At 40.9% G+C, this 25,190-nt stretch overlaps 1 protein-coding gene across 5 annotated transcripts in view; it reads left to right on the forward strand.

Moving 5' to 3' along the window:
- Nucleotides 1-25,190, forward strand: part of RIOX2 (ribosomal oxygenase 2) — a 365,565-nt gene that overhangs the window by 330,054 nt on the left and 10,321 nt on the right. For 4 of the 5 annotated variants that reach the window (XM_060172100.1, XM_007529812.3, XM_060172102.1 and 1 more), the window contains exons 3-5: nt 9,867-9,986; nt 10,968-11,096; nt 23,212-23,315. In XM_060172100.1, the coding sequence (XP_060028083.1) occupies nt 9,867-9,986; nt 10,968-11,096; nt 23,212-23,315 (353 nt within the window). The remainder of the gene's footprint in view (nt 1-9,866; nt 9,987-10,967; nt 11,097-23,211; nt 23,316-25,190) is intronic. The other variant, XM_060172101.1, reaches the window with a different exon arrangement.

Genomic DNA, 25,190 nt, shown 5'->3' on the forward strand with positions numbered 1-25,190 from the left:
AAGACTCCTACTATTTATGAAAGTACTAATGTGGCTATAGATTTCCCTGGGATGAGCCTGTGACTTGATGATTAACCTTATGCCATTGCAGAAGAGGTATCTTTAAATGCATTCCAACTAGGAGATTGTTTTCCTCCTATGGCTAAAATATTGAAATATTAAAACTCCCAGACTCCACGAGGAGAAGGTGCATTTTCCACTGGAAAAAAAAAATCCTCCCAAACAACTCAGAACAGGTATAGATATCTTCAAGCCACAAAACCCAAATTATATTGCATGGTTTATAAAGATTACTAAGGTAATATGTCCAGGAGCTTTTCTATGGACTGGCTTATATTTTGATATATGGTATTTCTGTATGGTTTGTTGCTTGCCACTATAATTTTAGACATGATAGCACCATGCTGCTCATTTTCTTCTTGGAGATGCCTCCCTTTACTGCCTGGTCCATCTCAGTAGAAGCTTCAGAGTTATGACCAGATCACACTCTAGATACGTGATCACTAAAGAGATCAAAGAGACTTTAGCTTTTTTTTTTTTTAATTGTACATCAGTAATTAACAGTAGAGAAGTAGATTACCTCCTCTGTGCTCAGTCTCTGCATCTGTAAAATGCAGACTTGGGTTAAATTGATCTATTTTGATAGAGGTTTGAAATCTTTTTTAAAAAAATATTTATTTATTTATTCCCTTTTGTTGCCCTTGTTGTTTTTATTGTTGTCGTCGTTGCTGGATAGGACAGAGAGAAATGGAGAGAGGAGGGGAAGACAGAGAGGGGGAGAGAAAGACAGACACCTGCAGACCTGCTTCACCACCTGTGAAGCAACTCCCCTGCAGGTGGGGAGCCCAGGGCTCAAACCGGGATCCTCACGCCTGTCCTTGCGCTTTGCACCATATGCGCTTAACCCGCTGCGCTACTCGACTCCCTGAGGCTTGAAATCTTTGTGACAGGCGACCCAGAACAGTTGAAGTTATTGTTGTACCTTTCAGATAAATATTAACCTGCTCAGAAATCCCTCTCTTGTGATCCATGGCTGAATCAAAATGGGAGCTTGATCTATGAGGCTCTATATTGAAAGTAGTGAATTGTGGAATATTGTCGTCATCTGCTGTTAGTGTGAAGTTGAAATTGAAATGTTCCTTCAGTGTTGACCTTTTTTTTTTTTTTTTTTTTTTTGACACTAACATCCAGAAGGAATTTATAAATCATTTGCCAAACCAAGTCATAATTTGATTTTAGAAAATTGAGACATGAAAAAAGAAAAAGGAAGAAAGAAATGACAAAAAAAAAAAAAAGAAAATTGAGACATGGTGCTTTTTCTCAGCAAGTCTTTGACTATATCTGCCAATTTTACCTTGTTGCTGAGGCTCCATGCCTCCATGGCGCCACCACCTTTCCCAATAGCCATTTATTTTTTCTTTTTTGATAAAGGGTAAGAGACTGAGAGACACAGAGAAGGACAGACACCTGCAGCGCCACTCATACATCCCTCCTGCAGGTATTCTCATGTCCTGGTCCGGAGGCTTGAGCCCTGCAGGGCATGCTAACGTGCACTCTACTGGGTGAGCCGCCTGCTGGTCGCACGTATTTGACTCTTACCTGGTTACAAGCACACTTTTTAAAGAGTGGATTGGATATTGTGGCACTGAGCACATGATCGATCACCTGTGTTTGGCTTATAGATAAGCAGCTCGTTATCTGGCACATGTGTGGTGTTCTCTGCAGCTGTCATTTATATACTTTGAAATCCCCACGGACTTTTCTCACCTTCTTTACTCTAGTGCTGTTCCTTTGCTTCACTTTACTCTAGTGCTGTTCCTTTGCTTCACTTCTTTTTCTTGTTACTTTTTATTTATTTATTTTTACTTTTTTTACTGCTGGAGTTCAGTGCATGATAAATCCACTGTTCCTCATGGCCATTTTCCCTCCCTTTTTAAAATTTTTTATTATAAGTAAAACAGGGAAATAGGGTGAAAGGGAGATGCCTGCAGTCTATTCCACCACTTGTAAAGCTTCTTTACTGCAGCTGGGGGGTGGGGGCTCAAATATGAGTCATCATGCATGATAACTTGTGGGCTTTACTGGTTGTCCCACCTGGATCCTGCACTGTCCTGTTTGTGTAGCTCTTTGAACATATTTATTAAGACAGGAAGGATGAGTTATTCTTTTTTTTTTTTTTTTTTGTGGAGTTGGGACTTTGTGTAATTTTATTACTTCCAGGCAGCTTTTTCATTCAGATAAAATGACAGGGAGAGACACCATAGCACTGAAGCATCCTCTGGTGTCACGGTACTTCCACGTGGTACCAGGACTGCATGCACGTATGTCAAGGCACATGCGACTCCAGCCCTGAACTTCTAGGAGAGACTGGGATGTACTTCTTCCTTCCTTCCTTTTTAAAATTTATTTTTATTTGATAGACCAAAGATAAATTGAAAGGGAGTGAGAAAGAGAGACACCTGCAGCACCGCTTTACCACTTGTAAAGCCTTCCTGCTGCAGGTGGGGGCTGGGGGTCTAGCATCCGGGTCCTTGTGCATCGTAATACATGAATTTAACCACCCAGCCCCTCGGGCCTCAGGCAGCCAGTTCTTGTGCTCTAATACTGAATTATCCGCTCAGCCTGAGGTGCTCTTTGTCTTTATCACCAGGACTTGAAAGACTTGGGAACTGTAGAAGCTCCTAGAAGCTTGGTCTATGTATTCTGTTGTGTGTGTTTAGTGATGGTCATATATTAATATCAGAGTAGGAAAAGTCTAGAGGTGTGGTCCAGGAGGTGGCGCAGTGGATAAAGTACTGGACTGTCAAGCATAAGGTCTCAAGTTCAATCCCTGGCAGCACAAGTACCAGAGTAATGTCTGGTTCTTTCTCTGTCTCTCTCCTTCTGTCTTCTTCATGAATAAATAGTCTTTTTTAAAAGGAGAAAGGAAGAAAGGGTCTAGAAGCAGTCATCACTGATTAGGTTGAAACACTGTTAGAGTGACCAGTTAGTCCATTGTTTAGTGATTGAAATGTGTATAGTTTATTAGTCTGGAGAAGAGTAATGAGAGTTACTATGTGGAAAACTGAGAAGTGTTACCACATGTACAAACTACTGTATTTACTATTGACTAAACCACTTATCCCCCAAAAAAGGAAAAAAAAAAAAAGAGAGAAAAAGAAAAAAGTAATGAGGCAACCAGAAAGCCATAGTTATTCTCTACCTGCTTGGAGTAAACCATATACTGAAAAGTTCAGACGAGTTTACCAAATACTTACACATATGTTCACTTTGGATCTTTCAACAAACATTTGAAATCGGTCAATCATTATAGTCTCCTTGAAAAAAAATGTTTTTTTAAAAAGATTTTTATTTTTTTTAATTTTTTTTATTAATGAGAGAAATGAGAAAAAGAACCAGACATTACTTTGGTATATGTGCTACCAGTGATTGAACTCAGGACTTTGAGCTTGGAAGTTTGATACTTTATCCACTGTGTCACCTCCCAAATCACTATGTTGTCCATTTTATATTTGAGAAACTGGAGTTCACAGATATAACTTTTCCATAGCTAAATAAGGACTTCTGACTCTGATTTTAAGTGTGTGTGTATGTGTGTGTGTGTGTTGTACCACAGTTTAAAAGGTGGTACTGATATTATAGGATTTGGGCATGAGGTATACACATGATCTTAGCCAAAGTGTCTTGATATTGTGGGTTGAGTGGAGTGAGGAGGTTTTACTATGGGAAAGACACTTCTTCCTTTGCTTTTTTAAATTAAAAAAAAATTTTTTTTCCCTTTTGTTGCCCCTTTTTTTATTGTTGTTGTTATTGATGTCGTCGTTAGGACAGAGAGACATGGAGAGAAGAGGGGGAGAGAAAGATAGACACCTGCAGACCTGCTTTACCACCTATGAAGCAACTCCTGCAGGTGGGGAGCCGGGGGCTCGAACCGGGATCCTTACGCTGGTCCTTGCGTTCCTTTGCTTTTTTGACTGTTCTGGCGTGCGCCCGCTTGACATATCCAGTATCCAGTAGTTGGAAATCATGAATTAAAGGAGAAGATAGGTTTGGGGGGCCTTGCTTGTGCTTGAATCAGTACTGGCTTACAGTTCAGTGGCAGCGATAAGCGGTTTTATACTGTTGTTCCCTCTCAGTCTTAGGCTGGTTCCATCATTTAACAGATAAGAAGTCTCTATTTTACAAATAGAAATGAAGTCACCTAGGTTGTTACTATAACTAAGACTGGGGGTTTTGACTTCAGATCTCTTTGTAGCATTCTAGGCAACATCTGACAGATTCCGAAGCTGGAAAATAGAAAAAGTTTTACAATTGCTAGGGTTTTTCTGTAACTTTTAAGAGAGACATGTACTCATCTGTTACAGAACCAGGTTCCTGAGTAGGATGTCAGAGTCACCCATATGAGCATCAGACACCTCAAGCCACTAAAGCCAGAGGAGCCTTGATTCGCTGGTTCCAGTTACTATATTAGATATAATTGGAGTCAGGTTTCCTATATTAAGAGGGTGTCTATTGTGCTAAAGCAAAGAACTCTAGGGAAGGAAGGCAGAAAGGGGATGGGGAGAGGGGAGGTTTCATGTCTTGGTACAGGGTTATGGACCTGGTGAGAGAGTTTTACAAACACACCTATCTTGTGGGATGAGAAACTGTACCCACCTGCCAAGTACTGTACTGTAAACCACTAACCTCCCAATAAAGAAAAAGAAAGAAAGAAAGAAAAAAAAAAAGGAATAGTGCAGTGAGGGCTGGGAGAGAGCAGAAACTTCATGCTGGAGCTCTAAGCTCCCAAACTCAATCTAAAATAAAGAAAAAGAAGAGTGGTCCAGGAGGTGGCGCAGTGGATAAAGCATTGGACTCTCAAGCATGAGGTCTTGAGTTCAATCCCCAGCAGCACATGTAATAGAGTGATGTCTGGCCCTTTCTCCTCCTATCTTTCTAATAAATAAATAAAATCTTTAAAAGAAATAAATAAAACAGTCGCATGATAGCACAGCAGGTTAAGCGCAGGTGGCATCAAGCACAAGGACCAGCCTAAGGATCCCGGTTTGAGCGCCCAACTCCCCACCTGCAGGGGAGTCACTTTACAAGCAGTGAAGCAGGTCTGCAGGTTGTCTATCTTTCTCTCCCCCTCTCTGTCTTCCCCTCCTCTCTCGATATCTCTCTGTCCTATCCAACAACGACATCAATAATAACTACAACAATAAAACAACAATGGCAACAAAAGGGAATAAATCAATATTAAAAAAAGAAAAAGAAGAATAGTGCAGTGGCTTTATATGCAGATATCTCCTAAAGTTTTCTTTATGCTCATCTAATTCTTTTCAACTTGCTATTTATAGCACTGTAAATCCTTTTTCAATTCACTTTTAGGGTTGTCTCCCGAACTGTGCTCCTTGGCTTACTCAGAAAGTATTTAAAATTTATCTTAGTGTCCTCTGCTTGCCAGGCTCTGTGTTTTTATAGGCTTGAAAGTTTGGACTTCTTGGCGTCCTTTATCTGTGCCTTGTTTTGTTATAAAGTATAAAGTACGGGTTGAAGATAAGGGTCCGGGAGGTGGGCTTCTTGGATTTGAATCTTGGCTTTATGGCTTATTAGTTGTATGTTCTTATGCCTCTGTTTCCTTATCTGTAAATTTGAAACAATGAGAGCACCTACCTAGAAGACCAGATTGTTAGAAGGCTATATAGTTAGTGTGTGTGTGTGTGTGTATGTGTGTGTGTGTGTGTGTGTGTGTGATTTAGAAATGCTAATAACTACTAGCTTAATTACCACCTCCCCTCTTATCTTTGGGAAAACCAGATTTCTTTCTCTATTGCAGGAATATGTGACTGTCTATCAGACTGATTTGTTTTTGATCTGACTGTTCTGATGATTTATTTAGTGACTGAATAGAGAGGAAGAGAGCACTAATTAGCCCTGTTCTCTTTTTTGACTTTACCCTCTTTCTGGATTATTAATTCCACTGTTATTGCCCTAAACATTTTTTTAAATTAAAGAAGCAGTGTTTTATAATACATATGTATGTTTCATATGTACATCATTATAAATCAGCATTACTATTTCTTACTATAGTAAGTTGAGTCTTAACTCCATACAGATTGATCCCCTTTTTATAATTTTTAAGTATCTATCTTCTATTTATTTTCTTAAAGATTTTAAAAATATTTATTTCCTTTTTGTTGCCTTTTTTTATTGTTGTTGTAGTTATTATTGTTGTTGTTATTGATGTCGTTGTTGGATAGGACAGCAAGAAGTGGAGAGAGGAGGGGAAGACAGGGAGAGATGAAAGATAGACACCTGCAAACCTGCTTTACTGCCTGTGAAGTGACTCCTCTGCTGGTGGGGAGCCAGGGCTCAAACTGGGATCCTCGTGCAGGTCCTTGCGCTTTGCACCATGTGCACTTAACCCACTGCACTACTGTCTGACTCCCTACTTTATTTACTTTTAATGAAAGAGTTGCAGAGAGAGATGAGAGGGCTCAACTCTAGCTTAAGGTGGTGCTGGGGATTGAACCTAAGAGCCCAGAGCCTTAGGCTTGAAAGCCTTTTTGCATAACTATTGTGCTGTCTCCCTAGCTCTCTGATCATCTTTTTAAAAAAATACTTTATTTATGTATTTAATGAGAGAGATATATGGAGAAAGTAAGAGAAATAGACCGGAACACTGCTCAGCTCTGGTTTGTAGGGGGCATTGAACCAGAGGCCTTAGAGCCTCAGGCACAAAAGTCTTTTTACATAACCATTGTACTATTTTCCCAGCCCCAGATTAATCCCTTAATGTTATTTGCCACACTAACCTTTCCCCACTGCCATTCATAACTATGATTTTATGTTTTTTAAGTTCATTTGTTCCCTTATTAGTGGAATTATAGCATCTTGTCTTTATCTGACTTACTTCATCAAGTATAAATTACTTCTGTGTCCATCCATGTTGTAAATGGCAAGGTTTTTCTTTTAGTGGTTTAGTAGCATTCTGCTGTATTATTGTTATCTAGTCATCTATTCATTGATACTTAGGTAGTTACCAACTCTAAGTTATTATAAATAATGTGCTGAACATGATGGTATGGATAGCTCTCTTCATATGTGTGATTCCCCTCTCCCTCTTTGGTAACTACAAGTGCCATAACTATTTTTTGTAGAGAAGTGTTTATCTAGATTTTACACCCATTTTGAAATCTTTATTTTAGCTCTTTGTTTTTTTGGATATTAATTACTTGTATGTTTGATTTGCAAATAACTTTTCCCATTCACTAGGCTGCCTTTTTAATTTGATGATAGTTTTTTTTTTTTTTTTTTGCCACCAGGGTGATCATTAATGGTGCACAGTATTCCTGGCCTCTCTCCCTTCCTTCCTTCCTTTCATCCTTCTGATGGAGGCAGGGAGGAGAGAGTGAAATAAAATGTTCCCCAATTCCACAGTAGACAGACAGACGACCTGGGTCCACTGTTCCTGCATTTCAGCAAACCTACGGGACTAGAAATCTAACCCATCAGGTTGAATCTTTTGGTTTCACAGAATGTAGCCAACCAAATTGTATCTTTCATTTTGTATTTACTTGCACTTTGGCTGCCTGGATTGGGCATAGAATGTAACCAATCCACCTCATCCTTCATTGAAAAAAATTTTTTTTAATATTTATTTTTCCTTTTGTTGCCCTTGTTTTTCATTGTTGTTGTAGTTATTATTGTTACTGATGTCGTAATTGTTAGATAGGACAGAGGAAATGGAGAGAGGAGGGGGAAGACAGAGGGGGGAGTGAAAAATAGACACCTGCAGATCTGCTTCACCACCTGTGAAGGGACTCCCCTGCAGGTGGAGAGTCAAGGGATTTGAACCACGATCCTTGAGCTGGCCCTTGCACTTGGGGCCACATGTGCTTAACCCACTGTGCTACTGCCTGACTCCCCTTGTCATTCGTTTTACATATACCTTGATGAGTCACAGTGTGACCAATCTATTTGCATATTACCCTTGTACCTGAGCACACCTGATTGGTGCACCTTGTAACCAATCAAAATGTACCTTTTCCAAAACCACCTATAACCAATCAACACATGCCCCGCCCAGCTTGAAGGGTATATAAGAGGTGCTTTCTGAATCATGCCCATAGTTTAGCGTGGCAGGAGTCTGGTAGGGTCGGTTCAGTCTCGGGCTCAGAATAGTCCTTTGGATCTGCTGCATCCTAGAACTGAAACACCTTGAAGCTGTTAACACTCTTGAGCTGTTACACTCAGAGCTCTCACACTCAGAACTGTATGGCAGGTGTTTCCGTAACATCAGTACAGTTGCACTGCTCGTGAAGCTTCTCCCCTGCAGGTGGGGACTGGGGTCTGGAACCCAGGTTTTACCCACAGTAATAGGTGCATTTTGTCAGGTGCACCACTACCTGACCCTGATGATAGTTCTGCTATGCAGAAACTTCAACACAGTGTGAGCTGAATGCAAACCCGGACCCTGCACACGGTTAAGTAAGCTATTTCACCAAGGGGCATCTTTAAGACCTAGTAGGGAACTTACTAGTTTTTCCTTTTGTTTTTGAAGCTTTATTTATTTATGATTGGAGGTGGGGAGGGCAACCACTTTGGCATCTGAAATGCCAGGGATCAAATTCTAGTAAGATGAGTACATTCACATTCAGGGTGACAGTTGCTATATGAAGACTTGCTACTGCCATCTTATATTTGGTTTTATGATTCTATTTTTTATCACCTTGTTTAATTTTTTTGGTGAACTTGTTAATTTAAGTAGAGCTGAGAGCATATTCGTGAGGACAGCTTCACTTTCAACTTGGGTTTAAGAAAGCTTTTTATCTCTCATATCTAAAAGGTATAAGCCATTTATAACCAGCATTAGAACATTTTTTGGTACTTTGAATTTGCCATTACACTTTCCTGGCCTTTAGAGTTTATACTCAAAGTCTGCTGGTAGCCTGATGGGAGTACCATATGTTACCTCTCATTTCCCTGGCTTCATGTTTCTCTTTTTCCTATTATTATTATTATTTTAAACATTTATTCATAAGAGAGAAAGAGGAGAGAATCAGAGCATGTGTGGTGCTGAGGCTTAAAGTTGGGAGCTCATGCTCTGAGTCCAGTGCTTTATCCACTGTGTCACCCCCCGGGCTGCACTTTCTCCGCCTGTTGCTTTAAATGTCAGTTTTGTGGAGGCTGTTTTCCCAAACATGAATATCCAGCCCTTACATCATGCCAGACTTCAGACTGACTGACTTGAAAATTCACATTTGGTGGGTGGACGGGGTGTCTTAACTCAACTTACTATCTCTATTGCAGAACTCTTCTTTCCTCTTGAGAACTTCCTGTTTGGCATGTCTTTCCCATTTTAGCAGATAGAACTGGGAGATAATGGCCCAAGTCAGAAGTCTAATATAATTTTGTTTTAATTCTTTCTTTCCCCTTTCTGCTGGTCCAGTAGCCAAGGAAATCTTACCAATGCTATTTTGAGTACACATTAGCTATTTCTGTCTCCTACTACCTTGGTCATCCGAACTTACTTAGGCTGCTGTCTTTCTAACAACCTTTCTTGGGTTTCTATAACTAATTTTCTACCCTCACCAGAATGTGCTTTTAGAAATAGAAATTAAATCTTGTCCTGCTTTGAATCCCTCCTGATTCCCAATGATTCTCTGCCTTGGCAGTTTTTCTTTTCTGCCCCCTATCTTTTCGGTGGTGTCCTGCTTACAACAGAAGACTCTTGAGGACAGAGGTTTTGGTGTTGGCACTGCTAAATTTCCAGTGTAGCTGTGCAGTCAAGAATTGCTAAGAGAATTAAAAACATTTTTTCTTATTTTTAAGGAGTTCTCTTTCCCCTTCACCCCCCCCCCCCCCCCCATTTTCTTTTTAAGGATGAGCTTTGGAGAATCCAGGAGAAGCTAGAGTGCTACTTCGGTTCCTTGGTTGGCTCAAATGTGTACATAACCCCCGCAGGATCTCAGGGTTTGCCGCCCCATTATGATGATGTTGAGGTAAGAGGAAGAAAATTGCTTGATTTTCTGCAGTTTGGCTTTTGGGCCAGGTCTCTTGTCTACTCTTTCTGTGCTGTCTCTGGAGATCTTGATGTCATCTGGATGCCAGGCCAAAATTAATCCTGCCAAACTGGTTTCCTGTTCCTTCTCAGAGGGAAAGGCTGCTTTCAGCTTTACTCAAGTCACACATTCTTATGAAATTGGTAATTATTGGATTTACAGTAAGTATCATTGACTTCTTATTTCATTTTGTATAGTCTATAGTAAGGTGAGGTCACAAGTAATTTTACATCTGCTTTTTGGATTTTTTTGTAAATTTTTTTTTCATTTGTGAAAATTTTGGAGTAGTTTAAATGAAGGTCATGGTTCCATTTAAACTCTGGCACCTTGACAAGCATTGATTTCACTTTAACATGGCTGCCAAAAAAAAAAAAAAAAGTTAACTTTGGCTTAGCTATATCATGGTTTTTTGTTTTTGCCCTAATGTAAGATATGAGCACAAAGTTATTGTAAAAAGCTCCTTTTTCTCCCTTTGAGAGTATATATATATATATATATGAAGATACATCTCACTGAATGAAGAATAAAAACCTAAAGTCTTCTTGTCTGCCAAGGATCCTTTTATACTGAGGATTTTAGACATTCAGTTAATACTTGAATTTGGCTTTTTTCATTAGAGATTATGGGCTTGCAACTGTCAGATGGGAGATTTGAAGGAATAGGTAGTGGGGTATAGAGAATTGAGTGAGGCTTTATGAAAGTAAAAAGGAGGAACCCCCTTCCCCCCAGTATCAGGGTTTATGATTGCCTGTTTTTAAGAAATCTACTGACAACTTTTATTTAAGAGTGCAGCGAAATAAATCTCTGATAGCTTGTTTTTATGTCTTATCTGAAACCTGTAATCCATGTAACTCTTGGAGGGTGATATTCTGGAAGTACTGTGCCAGGCTGTTCTGATCCTGGTTCTGTGGCTTTCTGTAGGTTTTCATCTTGCAGCTGGAAGGAGAGAAACACTGGCGGCTTTACCACCCCACTGTGCCCCTGGCACGGGAGTACAGTTTAGAACCAGAGGACAGGATTGGAAGGCCAACGCATGAGTTCATATTAAAGGTACAGGACTACCATTGTGAGTGCCTCTCCTGAAGCAAGTTCAGGTTTGAGGTTTAATGTTGGTATAATGGTTCCCATGGATATGTAGCCAAGAGACTCAACAGGTAGCTGTCATGCAGTTCCTAAACGAGACCTGGTAGTTTGCTGATAGAAATAAGGGGAGGACATATTCCATTTACTATGCCCTATTTTTTTCTTCCTGCTTATACAGAATTTCTCTGCATTGTCCTTCCTCCCCATGCCTGTAGTCATCAGAAGAAGAATGAACACTCTTCTTCCAGGAAGGCAGATGGCTTGAATGTGTGCTGGGTAGTTAGCTAGCATCTTGCTAAGAAAGTCATCTTCAAGTAATTGTCCAGGATTGGATTATAGCTAGTTTCTAAAGATAAACAAGAGTCCCAGGAATCAATGTCCTTTAGTGATAATAAAAGTTCAAATCAGGGAGTTGGGCAGTAGTGCAGCGGGTTAAGCACAGGTGGTACAAAGCACAAAGACCGGCGGAAGGATCCTGGTTCGAGCCCCTGGCTCCCCACCTACAGGAGAGTCGCTTCATAAGCAGTGAAGCAGGTCTGCGGGTATCTGTCTTTCTCTCCCCTTCTCTGTCTTCCCCTCCTCTCTCCATTTCTCTGTCATATCCAACAACGACAAGAACAACAACAAAAGCAATAATAACTACAACAATAAAACAACAAGAGCAACAAAAGGGAATAATAAATTTTTTTTAAAAACTCAAATCAGGGTACTGGGTGGTAGTGCAGCGGGTTAAGGGCACATGACATGAAGCACAGAAACCTGAGTAAGGATCCCGGTTCAAGCCCCTGACTCCCCACCAGCGGGGGGGGGGGGGGGGTCGCTTCACAAGCAGTGAAGCAGGTCTGTAGGTGTCTTTTGTCTTTCTCTCCCCCTGTCTGTCTTCCCCTCCTCTCTCCATTTCTCTCTGCCCTAACAACTGCAGTAACAAGGGCAACAAAATGGGAAAAATGGCCTCCAGGAGCAGTGGATTCGTAATGCAGGCACCGAGCCCCAGTAATAACCCTGGAGGTCAAAAAAAAAATTCAAATCAATCCAAAGATTCTACCAACCTGAGACATGCCTCTCATTTAAAAAAAAAAAAAGTTATCTTTATGAGGTATAGTTTCTAAATATAGTTCTTTTCTCCCATTCTTGATATTTATTTTCCCTTCAGGATTATAATTTGGGCTCAGTGTTTGCACAATGAATCCACTGTTCCCTCCAGACATCTTATTTCATTCATTCAAGATAGAGACAGAAAGAGGCGGGAGGGAGAGAGACACTTAGAGCACTGTTCCATCGCTCGTGAAGCTTCCTTCCACTCTCCAGGTGGGGACTGTGGATTTTGAACCTGGATCCTTGCACATAGTAATATACGTGCTCTACCAGGTGGATCACCGAATGTCAGTTCTGGTCTTAAAATCTTTACCTGCTTCCCAATGACTATGGGAAATAATCTTCCTTTTTATGATAGATGGCTCTATTTTAAGAAATGAAAAATCAACATCCTACATTTTCTGTGTTCTTTTCAACGATCAACAGATGATGGTCCATGGGTCCAAAATCTGGCTTACTGCCTAGTTTGTAAACAAACTTATTAGAGCACAGCCACACCCATTCCTTGTGTACTGCTCAGGGCTATGTTCCTATTACATTGGGAGAATTGTCACGTTGCCATAGAGGCCATGTGACTCACATACCACAAATGGCCACTAACTTGCCTCTTAGTTTGCCAGCTTCTTCTCTTGGAGAAGCACATTTATTTAGGCATTTGGTTGATAGTTTTAAAGCCAGACCCCAGGCCATCCAAGGTCTCTGAGCCAGAGCTGAGTTACCCATCTGAGAACTAGCTGCTGAAGGGTTGGACTATACAGTGGTCTTCCAGTGCAGAGGGAGTGGGACTTGAAGCAATGCGCATCTGTCATACCCATCTTCATTATAGTTCATTTAAGAACAGCCTCAAGTTTCTTGGAAGGAAAAAAGAAGACATTGTATAGTACTGGGTTCTCATGCTGTATGTCTGTATACCCATAGTTTTTTTTTTTTTTTTTTTTTTTAATTTAAGAAAGGATTAATTAACAAAACCATAGGGTAGGAGGGGTACAACTCCACACAATTCCCACCGCCCAATTTCCATATCCCACCCCCTCCCCCGATAGCTTTCCCATTCTCTATCCCTCTGGGAGCATGGACCCAGGGTCATTGTGGGTTGCAGAAGGTAGAAGGTCTGGCTTCTGTAATTGCTTCCCCGCTGAATATGGGCATTGACTGGTCGGTCCATACTCCCAGTCTGCCTCTCTCTTTCCCTAGTAGGGTGGGTCTCTGGGGAAGCTGAGCTCCAGGACATATTGGTGGGGTCTTCAATCCAGGGAATTCTGGCCGGCATCCTGATGACACCTGGAACCTGGTGACTGAAAAGAGAGTTAACATACAAAGCCAAACAAATTGTTGAGCAATCATGGACCCAAAGCTTGGAAAAGTGGAGAGGAAGTATTAGGGAGGTACTCACTGCAAACTCTAGTGTACTTCTGCTTTCTTACTTTGGTGCCATACTCCAAACTCAGTCAATTTATGCTTTGCGTTTCTACTTCTTTTTTTTTTACATGCATAAAATTCCCCAGATTCCCATTTAACAATACAACCCCCACTATTTCATTCATCATTTTTCATGGACCTGTATTCTCCCCACCCACCCACCCACCCCAGAGTCTTTTACTTTGGTGTAATACTCCAATTCCATTTCAGGTTCGACTTGTGTTTTCTTTTCTAATCTTGTTTTTCAACTTCGGCCTGAGAGTGAGATCATCCCGTATTCATCCTTCTGTTTCTGACTTATTTCACTCAACATGATTTTTTCAAGGTCCATCCAAGATCGGCTGAAAACGGTGAAGTCACCATTTTTTACAGCTGAGTAGTATTCCATTGTGTATATATACCACAACTTGCTCAGCCACTCATCTGTTGTTGGACACCTGGGTTGCTTCCAGGTTTTGGCTATTACAAATTGTGCTGCCAAGAACATATGTGTACACAGATCTTTTTGGATGGATATGTTGGGTTCCTTAGGATATATCCCCAGGAGGGGAATTGCAGGGTCATAGGGTAGGTCCCTTTCTAGCCTTCTGAGAGTTCTCCAGACTGTTCTCCACAGAGGTTGGACCAATTGACATTCCCACCAGCAGTGCAGGAGGGTTCCTTTGACCCCACACCCTCTCCAGCATTTGCTGCTGTTACCTTTTCTGATGTGTGACATTCTCACAGGAGTGAAGTGATATCTCATTGTTGTCTTGATTTGCATTTCTCTGACAATCAGAGACTTGGAGCATTTTTTCATGTGTTTCTTGGCCTTTTGGATCTCTTCTGTGGTGAATATTCTGTCCAAGTCCTCCCCCCATTTTTGGATGGGGTTATTTGTTGTCTTGTTGTTGAGTCTGGCAAGCTCTTTATATATGTTGGTTATTAAACTCTTATCTGATGTATGGCATGTAAAGATCTTCTCCCATTCTGTGAGGGGTCTGTTGGTTTGGGTAGTGGTTTCTTTTGCTGTGAAGAAGCTTTTTAATTTGATGTAGTCCCATAGGTTTATACTTGCCTTAGTCTTCCTTGTAATTGGATTCGTTTAATTGAAAATGTCTTTAAAATTTATGCGGAAAAAAGTTCTTCCAATATTTTCCTCTAGGTATCTGATAGTTTCTGGTCTAACATCCAAGTCCTTGATCCACTTGGAATTTACTTTTGTATTTGGTGAAATATAGTGGTTTAGTTTCATTCTTCTGCATGTTTCAACCCATTGTTTCCAACACCATTTGTTGAAGAGACTCTGCTTCCCCCATATAATAGTCTGGGCCCCTTTGTCAAAGATTAGATGTCCATACGTGTGGGGCCTCATTTCTGGGCTCTCAATTCTATTCCACTGGTCAGTGTGTCTGTTCATGTTCCAGTACCAAGCAGTTTTGATGACAATGGCCCTATAATATAGTTTGAGATCTGGCAGTGTGATGCCTCCGGTTCTGTTCTTTTTTCTCAAGACTGTTTTGGTAATTCTAGGTCTTTTCTGGTTCCAGATAAACATTTGTAGCATTTGTTCTATTCTCCTAAAAAATGTGCTTGGGATCTTGATGGGGATAGCATTAAATTTGTAGATGGCTCTGGGTAATATATTCATTTTGATGATGTTAATTCTTCCAACCCATGAACATGGAATATCTTTCCACTTCTTTGTGTCTTTTTCAATTTCTTTGAGTAGTGACTCATAATTTTCAGTATACAAGTCTTTCACTTCTTTGGTTAGGTTTATTCCTAGATTTTTATTGTTTTTGTTGCTATAGAAAAAGGAACTGATTTCTGGATTTCAATTTCTTCTAACTTAGTTTTTGCATAGAGGAATGCCACTGACTTTTGAATGTTTATTTTATAGCCTGACACATTACTGTATTGCCTGATGATTTCCAAAAGCTTCTTGCTGGATTCCTTAGGTTTTTCCATGTATACTATCATGTCATCTGCAAATAAGGAGAGTTTGACTTCTTCTCTTCCAATCTGTATGCTTTTAATTCTTTGCTCCTGCCTGATTGCTATGGCAAGAACTTCCAATACTATGTTGAATAGTAATGGTGATAGTGGGCAGCCCTGTCTAGTACCTGATCTGAGTGGAAATGCTTCCAGTTTTTCACCATTGAGTATGATGTTGGCTGTAGGTTTGCTATATATAGACTCCACTATCTTCAGGAATTTTCCATCTATTCCTGTTTTTTGTAGTGTTTTGATCATAAAGGGATGTTGTATTTTGTCAAAGGCTTTCTCTGCATCTATTGATATGACCATGTGGTTTTTGGTCTTGCTTTTGTTGATGTGGTGGATCACATTGATTGATTTACGTATATTAAACCAACCTTGCATGCCTGGGATAAACCCCACTTGGTCATGATGAACAATTTTTTTGATATACTGCTGTATCCGGTTGGCTAGAATTTTGTTCAATATTTTCGCATCTGTGTTCATCAGAGATATTGGTCTGTAGTTTTCTTTTTTGGTTGTGTCCCTGTCTGCTTTTGGTATCAGGGTGATGTTGGCTTCATAGAAGCTGGCAGGGAGTATTCCAGTGTCTTCAATCTTCTGGAAGACTTTTAAAAGTAGAGGTATTAGTTCTTCTTTGAAAGTTTTGTAGAATTCATTTGTAAAACCGTCTGGTCCAGGACTTTTATTTTTGGGAAGATTTTTGATAACTGTTTCAATTTCATTAGCTGTGATGGGCCTGTTCATGTTATCCACTTCCTCTTTACTTAGTTTTGGAAGTTGGTAGGTATCTAGGAAATCATTCATTTCTTCTAGGTTCTCTAGCTTGGTGGCATATAGTTGTTCATAGAAGCCTCGCATGATATGTTGAATTTCTGCAGTGTCTGTTGTGATTTCTCCTCTTTCATTTACTATCCGATTTATTTGGGTCTTCTCCTTTTTTTGTTTTGTGAGTCTGGCTAAAGGTTTGTCGATTTTGTTTACGCTTTTGAAGAACCAACATTTACTTTCATTGATCTTTTGTATGGTTTTCCTATTCTCAATGTTATTTATTTCTGCCCTAACTTTAGTAATTTCTGTCCTTCTGGTTGCTTTAGGATTCCTTTGTTGTTCTTCTTCTAGGTCTTTAAGATGTGCAATCAGGCTGTTTATTTGTGCCTTTTCTTGTTTCCTAATGTGTGCTTGTATAGCTATGAACTTCCCTCTTAGGACTGCTTTAGCTGTGTCCCAAATATTTTGATAGCTTGTGTCTTCATTTTCATTGAACTCTCGAAACATTTTGATTTCTTCCTTGATTTCCTCTTTGACCCAGAAGTTGTTAAGAAGTATACTGTTGAGCTTCCACATTTTGGCACTGTTACTAATCTTTTGTTGATTGTTAAGTGTTAGTTTAATTCCACTGTGGTCTGAGAAGATGCTTGGGATGATTTCATTGCTCTTGAATAGGCTGATGCTGTCTTTGTGGCCTAACATATGGTCTTTCCTTGAGAATGATCCATGTGGATTTGAGTAAAATGTGTATTCCAGTTCTTGGGATGAATGACTCTGAAAATGTCCAATAGTTCTAGTTTATCTATCTCTTCATTTAGCTCCCTTATGTCTTTACTGATTTTCTGCCTGGATGATCTGTCAAGTTGAGATAGTGGGGTGTTGAAGTCCCCTACTATGATTGTGTTACTGTTAATATATTGCTGTATCTCTTTCAGTAGAAGTTTGATGTATTTAGATGGCTTCTCATTGGGTGCATAGATATTAATAATTGTTAAGTCCTCTTGATTGACTGATCCTCTGAGCATTAAGTAGTGTCCATTCCTATCTTTTTTAATCTTATCTATTTTAAAGTCTATCATGTCAGATATGAGAATAGCTGTTCCTGCCCTTTTTTGTGGGCCATTGGCTTGAATGATAGTTTTCCATCCTTTCACTTTAAGTCTGTGTTTGTCTTGTTGCGTTAGGTGAGTTTCCTGTAGACAACATATTGTTGGGTTGTGTTTTCTGATCCATCTTCCTACTCTGTGTCTTTTAATAGGTGAATTCAGGCCATTGACATTTATTGATATCAAAGATTGAAGATATTTTAACGCCATTCTTGTAGAGTTTTAGAGTGTTTTGATATATGTTCTATTTGTGGTGGTCTGGTTGTTTATAGGAGACCTTTCAGAACTTCTTTCAAGGCAGGCTTGGTGATGGTTGCTTCCTTCAACTGTTGCTTGTCTGAGAAGGTTTTGATGCTTCCATCTAGTCTGAATGACAATCTAGCAGGATATAGTATTCTTGGCTGAAAGCCTTTCTCATTGAGCACTCGATAGATATCTTGCCATTCTCTTCTGGCCTGTAGTGTTTGTATGGAGAAGTCTGCTGCTAATCTTATGGGTTTTCCTTTGTAGGTGACTCTTTGTTTTTCTCTTGCAGCCTTGAGGATCCTTTCTTTATCCTTATTCCTTTCCAATCTAAGTATGACATGTCTTGGTGTCTTTAGGTCTGGGTTAATTCTGTTTGGGACCCTCTGGGCTTCTTGAATCTTTATGTCTTTGGTGTTGTCTAGACTAGAGAAATTTTCAGCTATTATGGCCTGGAGAATGCTTTCTTCCTCCCCTTCTCTTTCTTCCTCTGGTAAGCCAATAATGTGTATATTGTTTCTTTTGAAGTCATCCCATAGGACTCTGTTGTTGTTTTCAGCATCTCTTAATCTCTTTTTGAGATCTCTTACTTCTTTTTTAGTTGTCTCTAATTCATCCTCAATCTTGCTAATTCTGTCTTCAGCCTCACTGATTCTATTCTCTCTGCCCTCTACTGCTTTCTGGAGTTCATCTATTTTGTTGCCCTGTTCTGATACTGTTTTAGCTTGTTCAGTTAGTTGCCTTCTTAGCTCAGCGATTTCAGCTTTCAGCTCTCTAATAACCATGAGATAATTAGAATTTTCTTCCATATTCTCATTTGTTGTTCCTGCATTTCTGATTACAATTTTTTCAAATTCTTTACTCACTCCTGTTATTATTTCCTTAGCTAATGTTTGGATGTTGAACTCGTTGTTTTGTGCTTCACCCTCTGGAGGACTTTTAGCTGGACTCTTGTCCTGGTTTGAGTCTCCAATATTTTTTCTTGTTGTTTTAACCATTTTATATAAGTTAACAGTTTTTTCAATCCCTGAGTTGGAGTTCAGTGGTGTAAAAGCCTTTTTTTTTTTTCCCCTGTAGGCTATGGGAGCCTGAGGGCTTTTAAACTATCAATAGGCTTCTTGGCTTAATCACTGACTCCTGACCAAGAGATAAAGCAGGGTGTGGCAGAGATACTCCAGTGGTTATGCAAAGAGACTTTCACAGCCCCTCAGCTATGCCACCGAGAGGCATAGGTCTTCTCCTGAGTTTCCCGGTCAGATCTCTGTACCCTGGTGTCCCTCCCTGTTGCTGCTCCAGACTCTGAGGGCAGTAGCAATGGAGACTCAGAGTTGCACTTGGTGAGTCTCTGGGGAGCCTCCTCCTCCCTTCAGCTGTCCCCTTGTTGGTGGAGCAGACTGGAGGTGGTGTCTCCACTGACAAGCTGTCGAACTGTTAGCAGTCACTTAATCTCTCCTTAGGCCCCTCTCTCCTCTCTGTCACCAGCCACGCGTGTTTGTACTCACGGGTGATTTACTGGGTTTCTGTGGTCATTCTAGTCCTGTCCTGTTTTGGTCCGGGTGGTCTCCGCTGGTATTCCTAGTTGATCCGGGAGGGGAGAGGAGAGGAGAGGAGAGAAAGCGATCTGCTGCTCGTAGCTCCCTACTCATAGTTTTTGATCAGTGAAACTTTTTAAATGAAATCTTGCATAAATACCCACTATGTGAAAGAGAAAAAGCTGAATCTGGGTAGAGGTGATTGACGGGTGGGGAAGAGAAGCAGTCTATGAGTGGCCTGAAGCCTTATCACTCTTTCCTCGAAACTCCAATGATGGCCTATTCGTCCAACCCACAATCTTGGGGTAAAGACTCTCATCACTGTCAGGGAAATGTCATTCTCTGACTTGGGGAGCTGACAAACCTGGAATATGAACTTAGCTCCTATTAAGTATGTGCTGTGTGTCCTGGGGCATTATTTATTTTAGTACTTACCTTGTTTTCTTCTTTTATTTTCTTTTTAGTTTTATCTCTAGGGTTATTGCTGGGGCTCGGGGCCCGCACTACGAATCCGCTGCCCTGGAAGTCATTTTTTCCATTTTTATTGCCCTTGTTGTTATTGCCATTGTTGTTGGATAGGACAGAGAGAAATTAAAAGAGGAGCAGGAGGGAAAGATAGACACAGACCTGCTTCACTATTTGTGAAGCAGCCCCTCCTGCAGGTGGGGAGCCGGGGCTTCAAACCGGGATCCTTATACCAGTCTTTGCGCTTCATGCCATGTGCATTTAACCCACTGCACTACTTACCTTATTTTTAAATATTAAAAAAAATAATCTGATGTTCCTTTTTATAATGATATTTTTAAGATGTCTTTTTTTTTTTCCCCTTTCAATTTTGTGAGACAGATCAGAGCACTGTTCTGACACTTTTAATGTTCTGTTTTTGTTGTATAAACTGCCAGGGCTTTACATGTGTAAGGCATGAGACACTTTTCAGGCCCCGGCGTTTTTTTGTTTCATCAAGTTACCAGAAGCTCAAGAGATTAAAGTAACACATTTATTAGGATTCTGCAGATTGCAAGCCCAAATGTGGTTTCCCTTGACTGAAGTCTAGGTGGCAGCAGGACCGTGTTCTAGGCTCTAGGAGAGGATTCATTGCCTTATGTAGTGCAAGAGGTCACCTGTTTTCCTTGGCTCATGACCCCTTTATCTTTGAAGGCAGCAGTACGCTCTTCCTCATTCTGTCATCTCTTTGAGGCCAGGAGATGGCTCGCTCAGGAGAGTGCACACTGTACCACGTGTGAGGAGTTGGGTGTGAGCCCTCAGGTACAACCTAAAAGCACCGTGCATAGAGGAAGCTTCACCAGTGGTGTGTCTTCTCTCTCTTTCTCCGTCTGTCTCTTACTCTCAATCTGAACAGGATAGAGAGTGAGTGAGTGCACACACACAAGAGCCTACCAGGAGCAATGGAGTTGCACAGGTGTGAAGTATTTGGGGCCAAAAGAATAGAATCATTGCGATCACATTGGACCCACCTGGCTAATCCCAAATCTCCTTGCCAGCAGCTTTAATTTCATGACAGCAGGGGTGGGGAAATACCATTTAGTCTTACCCTGTCAAGGCTTCCTCGAAATTGTACAAATCTATGAGCTTTTTTCATAGCCACATAATGCTGATTTTTAAGTTTATATATATGCCTGCAAATGATGTTCTAAATACCCAAACAGTCATTGGCAGGAAAAAAAAAAGGATTCCCTACCCCTGTATTAGAACCTTAATTCATCTTGTTTGTAGAGACTAGATGGTCTCAGGTGCTAAGGATTAGAATGGAGATGCCTTTCGGGGTGCCGTGCTGCAATGCTCCGTCTGTTTTCTCTTTCTGTGCTGCTCTTGGAGATTTGTCAGCAAGGCTTCTGTCCCCACTCCCCAAGAATCATCCTGAGGGTGACAGGGACCTCCGCACTGTCAGATACAATGCTCTTCTCTGCGTTCTCACCGTAGCCTCTCCTGTCAGCAGCATTGGACAGAGCAGTCCACTCTCACCATCTTCCTGGACTTCCATGTTCCTTTTATTTTTTTCCTTCCTTACTGACTTCATGTTCTTTTTCTCTTGCTCTTTTATCCTTTACCTTCCCATTCCTTAAAGTTAAGAGTGCCGCGACATATTTCTGTAACCTTTTTTTCTCAATACACATCCACCCCAATGTTTCAAGTAGCTTCTCCACTATTTTAAATGCTATGTTATATTTTCAGGCCACATTTCTATAGAATGCAGATGCATTCAACTGCCTTCTTAAATGTTCCCACTGAAATAGGAAGAGATGCTGGGCATTTCATATTTCAAGAACCAGATTCCCTTCTTTGTCATGGGCATGACCCAGGCTTGAGCCTAAGCCCCACAACACAGAAGGAAGGAAGCTTGAGTGCTGGGGTATTTTTCTGTCTCTGGGGTATTTTTCTTTCTATCTGACAAAGTCAGCATAGAGTGGTGAAACCTCAGTGATAATAATACTATAGAAAAATTTAACAGAGGGATTCGGATGGTAGTGCAGTGGGTTAAGTGCACATGGCGGCACGAAGCGCAAGGACTGGCATTAGGATCTCGGTTCCAGCCCCCGGCTCCCCACCTGCAGGGGAATCGCTTCACAGGCGGTGAAGCAGGTCTGTAGGTGTTTTTCTCTCTCCCTCTCTGTCTTCCCCTCCTCTCTCCATTTCTCTCTGTCCTATCTAACAATGACGACATCAGTAGCAACAGTAATAATAATTACAACAATAAAACAAGGGCAACAAAACGGAAAATAAATAAAATATTTTTAAAAATTTAACAGAAACCAGACTCCATGTCCTACTCTCTCATCAGCCTCCTTCTAATTGCCACAAAGCCATCTACCTAGTGTCTATTTTCGAGACTTTTCTGACATGGCTATAATGATCCTTTTGAGAACCTTCAACTCTTTGTCCATATCTTCAGTGGATTTCTATTGAACTCCAGTAAAAGCCAAAGTCCTGAACAGAGTCCAAGGGCAGGAGAGACAGCAGAATGAGACTCTGCATCTAAAGCTCTTGAAGCAAATTGGCGGTTTGCTGTACTGTAATGTTATTTTACCTGCCAGTCAGCCAGCCCCTTGAGAGTTTTTAACCTCTTCCAGGCAGTCACTATCTAGCTAGATTCCCCAGAGCCTAAATTACCACACTATCTAGTACACAACAAGGGTTCAATAAATGTTTGAATGAATGAAAAACCATATAACCCTGCTGTCAGTGGAACTTAAAAACTACACTTAAAGATCAGTCACATTTTGTATGACATGTTAACTCTTCTCCACGCTATCCTTTTCCAAGCCATGCCAGTAGGCAAAAATATTCTTCCCAGATCACTCCTGCCAATCTAATACCACCTAGGCACAAAATATTCTGTTTTAAGAAAAGGAAAAGAAATCTTGCTAGTTACCTCCCCTCTGCACCACTGAAAATAGGCTGTCTCGCTGCCATCACTCCTGAAGGGGAAGTTCAAGGTCTGTCAGATTTTACAGGAAAATAAAAATTGTTTTCCTTAAAGCAAAAAGCAATATATAACTGTATATACTCACAAGAACAATTGTGGTGACTCATTTCCACTAAATGACAGCCAAAATGGCAGGGAAATTAGTACTTCAAGTAAACAAATTCATACAGTTATCATAACCATTGTTGACATGTCCACTCATTCATTAATGTCTTTATTCCACAGACATGTTCTTCACCCTGCCGTGCCCCCTCCAAAGCTAGGCACCATATGAAGCACTGGAGATTTAGCTATAATTTTGTGAATTAATATTATGTCACTAATAAAATTACAATAAATAACAAAAATTCTTTCATGCCTGAGGCTCTAAAGTCCCAGATTCACCCCTCATGCCACCGTAAGCCAGAACTGTGCCATGCTCTGGTTTAAAAGAACAAAATGAGTAGATACCCATTTTATTAACTCCCTCTCTTCTCTTTGTCTTCCTTTAGCCAGGTGATTTACTGTACTTTCCCAGAGGAACCATTCATCAAGCAGACACTCCTCCAGGGCTAGCTCACTCTACTCACGTGACTATCAGCACCTACCAGAACAAGTAAGCAATCTGTCTCCCAGCCTAGTGTCCAGGACAGTAGTGGCTGCATTATGAAGTTGGCCGTTACTCTCTTGTGTATCCAACTCAGGGGTTTGAGGCTCCCTAACTTATTCCTTTAGTGTCCTATGTGTCCCTTTGGAAATGTTCCGAGTTTCACGGTAGAACACTCGCACTTGCCCATGTCAAAGTTCCTATAGTTTGGGAAGAACCATAGCTGCAGGTGTGGCTGTTTTGTTAGTGATATCAGACTTGGCTTATCATTTTTTTTCTCTTTTTAAGACAATTACTTAATTGTGGTAAATTACATGTGACATCAAGTATGGTTTTAACCATTTTTATGTATACAGTTCAGTGGCATTAAGTAAGTGCATTAATAATGTGATGTATCACCAATATGTTTCTAAATACTTTAATTCCCCCCCCCCCCAAAGAAATTGAACTGTTGAGACCTACTGGTCTCTTAGGACTTTCAGTTTTTATATTTCATGACATTAAAGTAGGAAGGGCACTTTGGAAGAGAGACCTAAAAGCCCATGTACTGAGAAACAGTTCCAATTCAGCCATGTTCCATTTTCACCACAGGCTTTGTCACAGGACAGGACCTGGGTGGTGGACAGGCGCCTTCAGATTGATTCCCAGGTAGCAGCAACTTTGATAGTTCACACTCCATCTAAAGGCACTAGGCTCTAGACCTTAGTTGCTGGGATGAAGGGGCTTGGAGGGAATTTATACTCTGGAAGTGGTAGTAGGGGTGGAGATCAGTAAGTAAATTGTTACCAAATGGATCAGTTCTGTCATAGGTTTGTAAAGGACACGCTTGGAACCTTGAGGAATGCACTTAGCTAAGTTGGGGCATTAGGGAAAGCTTCAGAAATGGATACTTCTGTTGAATGAGACATAAAGATGAGTAAATGGGGAGGGGGGCAGTTAGAAAGTAAGAAAAGAGGAGAGGATGGTTATTCCGTTCCCAAGAGATGAGACTGCTAGTGCCCCCATCCCTGCAGAACAAGTTAGTAAAGCATGCCTTCATTTCCTCATCTGGCTTTTCCTTGTGAAATCAAGTCCTGTGTGTAAGAGGCTAGAGCCTGACTTGAAGATCAGGCTGTCTTTGCCTATGAGAAGGCCAGAGATTGGGTTAGGCCTCCTCTATGAAATCGGACTTATCCCTGTTGCTAGTAACTTGCAGAGTGAGGAGTAGAGTCACTGAGACCAGCTCAAGAAAAGCAGGGGCAAGAGAGGGAGTGCTTTAGAAACTGGGGAAGGGCTGGGCTGTGTGTGGGCAGCTGGAATCAAATTCATTTAGGGTCCAAAGCAGCTTTGGACCTGGACAGCACCATAGTTGAGTTCTGTGAGTGCCCACAGCTGTCCCCTCTTTCTCTAATTCTTTGTCATTTCTTATTGCTAACTACTGGTTTTCTTCTAACTAGCTTTTTTACTCTTTTGTGTTTACTCCTTTGCTTTCTCATCTTCTGCTTATTCTGAACATTGTCTAATCATGAGCCATTATCAGTTAACTATTTTTCTGCCCTTCCTCTATCTGATTGAACTTAATAGCTCTTGCTTCTATTAAATGCTTAACTGGCCATTTCCCAGTCCCAAGAATGAGGATCTGGTAGGCTTCTGGGCTGGGGCACATTTATCTCGGTTACAGAAGTTGTCTCACCAGGGCCAGGTGGACACTGAATGATATGTTCAGACTGCATTCTGGACTGTGCCTTTGTTAGTAACACTGGATCTAAGATGGGGGAGATGTTTGTAAGTGCTCTGATCCAGCTGCTCCTTTAAAGCACCCCATAGTGGGTAAGAATTTGGTGCCACTTCTAACATCCAAGGGTGGGTTCTAGAACATTTGGGCCCAGCTCTGTGGGGCAGTAG

This window comes from Erinaceus europaeus, chromosome 14 (assembly GCF_950295315.1).
Source record: "Erinaceus europaeus chromosome 14, mEriEur2.1, whole genome shotgun sequence".
Classification (NCBI taxonomy): domain Eukaryota; kingdom Metazoa; phylum Chordata; class Mammalia; order Eulipotyphla; family Erinaceidae; genus Erinaceus; species Erinaceus europaeus.